This window comes from Octopus bimaculoides, unplaced genomic scaffold (genome assembly GCF_001194135.2).
Source record: "Octopus bimaculoides isolate UCB-OBI-ISO-001 unplaced genomic scaffold, ASM119413v2 Scaffold_81875, whole genome shotgun sequence".
Classification (NCBI taxonomy): Eukaryota; Metazoa; Mollusca; class Cephalopoda; order Octopoda; family Octopodidae; genus Octopus; species Octopus bimaculoides.
In genome coordinates this window covers 8,272-8,968 of record NW_026323059.1, presented here as the reverse complement: position 1 = coordinate 8,968, position 697 = coordinate 8,272, and the positions used below count along the sequence as shown (strand labels likewise).

The window sequence follows — 697 nt, the reverse complement described above, 5'->3', positions numbered from 1 at the left end:
CTTTAGAAATAGAGATCGATGTCTTCCATTTTCCATGTTTCTTAAATAATTTCTCATCCCTCTAATCACATAATTTCTTTGTTATATTCGTAACAACCTATCGATCATATCGTTGCAATTATTTTTGTATTGTATTTTTTGCAGGAAGAGAATTAGGAATTAGACAAGCTGACCTGGATATTATCCGGCATGATTACCCTTATAATGTTGTAGAACAAACTTTCCAGATGCTCCATAAATGGTTTCAGAGTTGTGATCCAGCGAAACGTACACTTGGAACTTTAAAGGAAGCTCTTACTGAAATGGAGTGTTTCAATGCTCTTGAACACCTATCGTCAGACGTAAACTGAATTTCTGTGTAAATTGTCACTGTTGTCCAGCCCCAAGTCTACCTTTGACAAACAGAGATCTACACGCAAATGCCATCCGTCCAGGACCATCCTGTCTCTTTCCTAAAACCACATTATCTAACGTATCCTTTAAGGTGATAAGATGTGAATTGAGTAGGATTCGGCTACTAATTCTAGCAAATTTGTCTACTACATGGAGACTCCTTTTTCTTAGAGATTAACCTTTGGAAATGAAGATAAACTTTGAAATTTCATTTGTTGTTGATGTTGTTGTAAGTCCCTGTATCTCTCGAAACTTCTCCATTGTTATTTCGGCAGTTTTAATATCTTGTGGATTTCTTAATAAA

At 35.6% G+C, this 697-nt stretch overlaps 1 protein-coding gene across 1 annotated transcript in view; it reads left to right on the top strand.

Moving 5' to 3' along the window:
* The window catches only part of LOC106878359 (uncharacterized), a 23,428-nt gene extending 22,824 nt beyond the window's left edge, over positions 1-604 (top strand). Inside the window, exon 7 of the mRNA XM_052978239.1 lies at positions 145-604. Within this exon, the coding sequence (XP_052834199.1) occupies positions 145-350 (206 nt within the window). The 3' untranslated portion in view covers positions 351-604. The remainder of the gene's footprint in view (positions 1-144) is intronic.
* Positions 605-697: the final 93 nt, after the last annotated feature.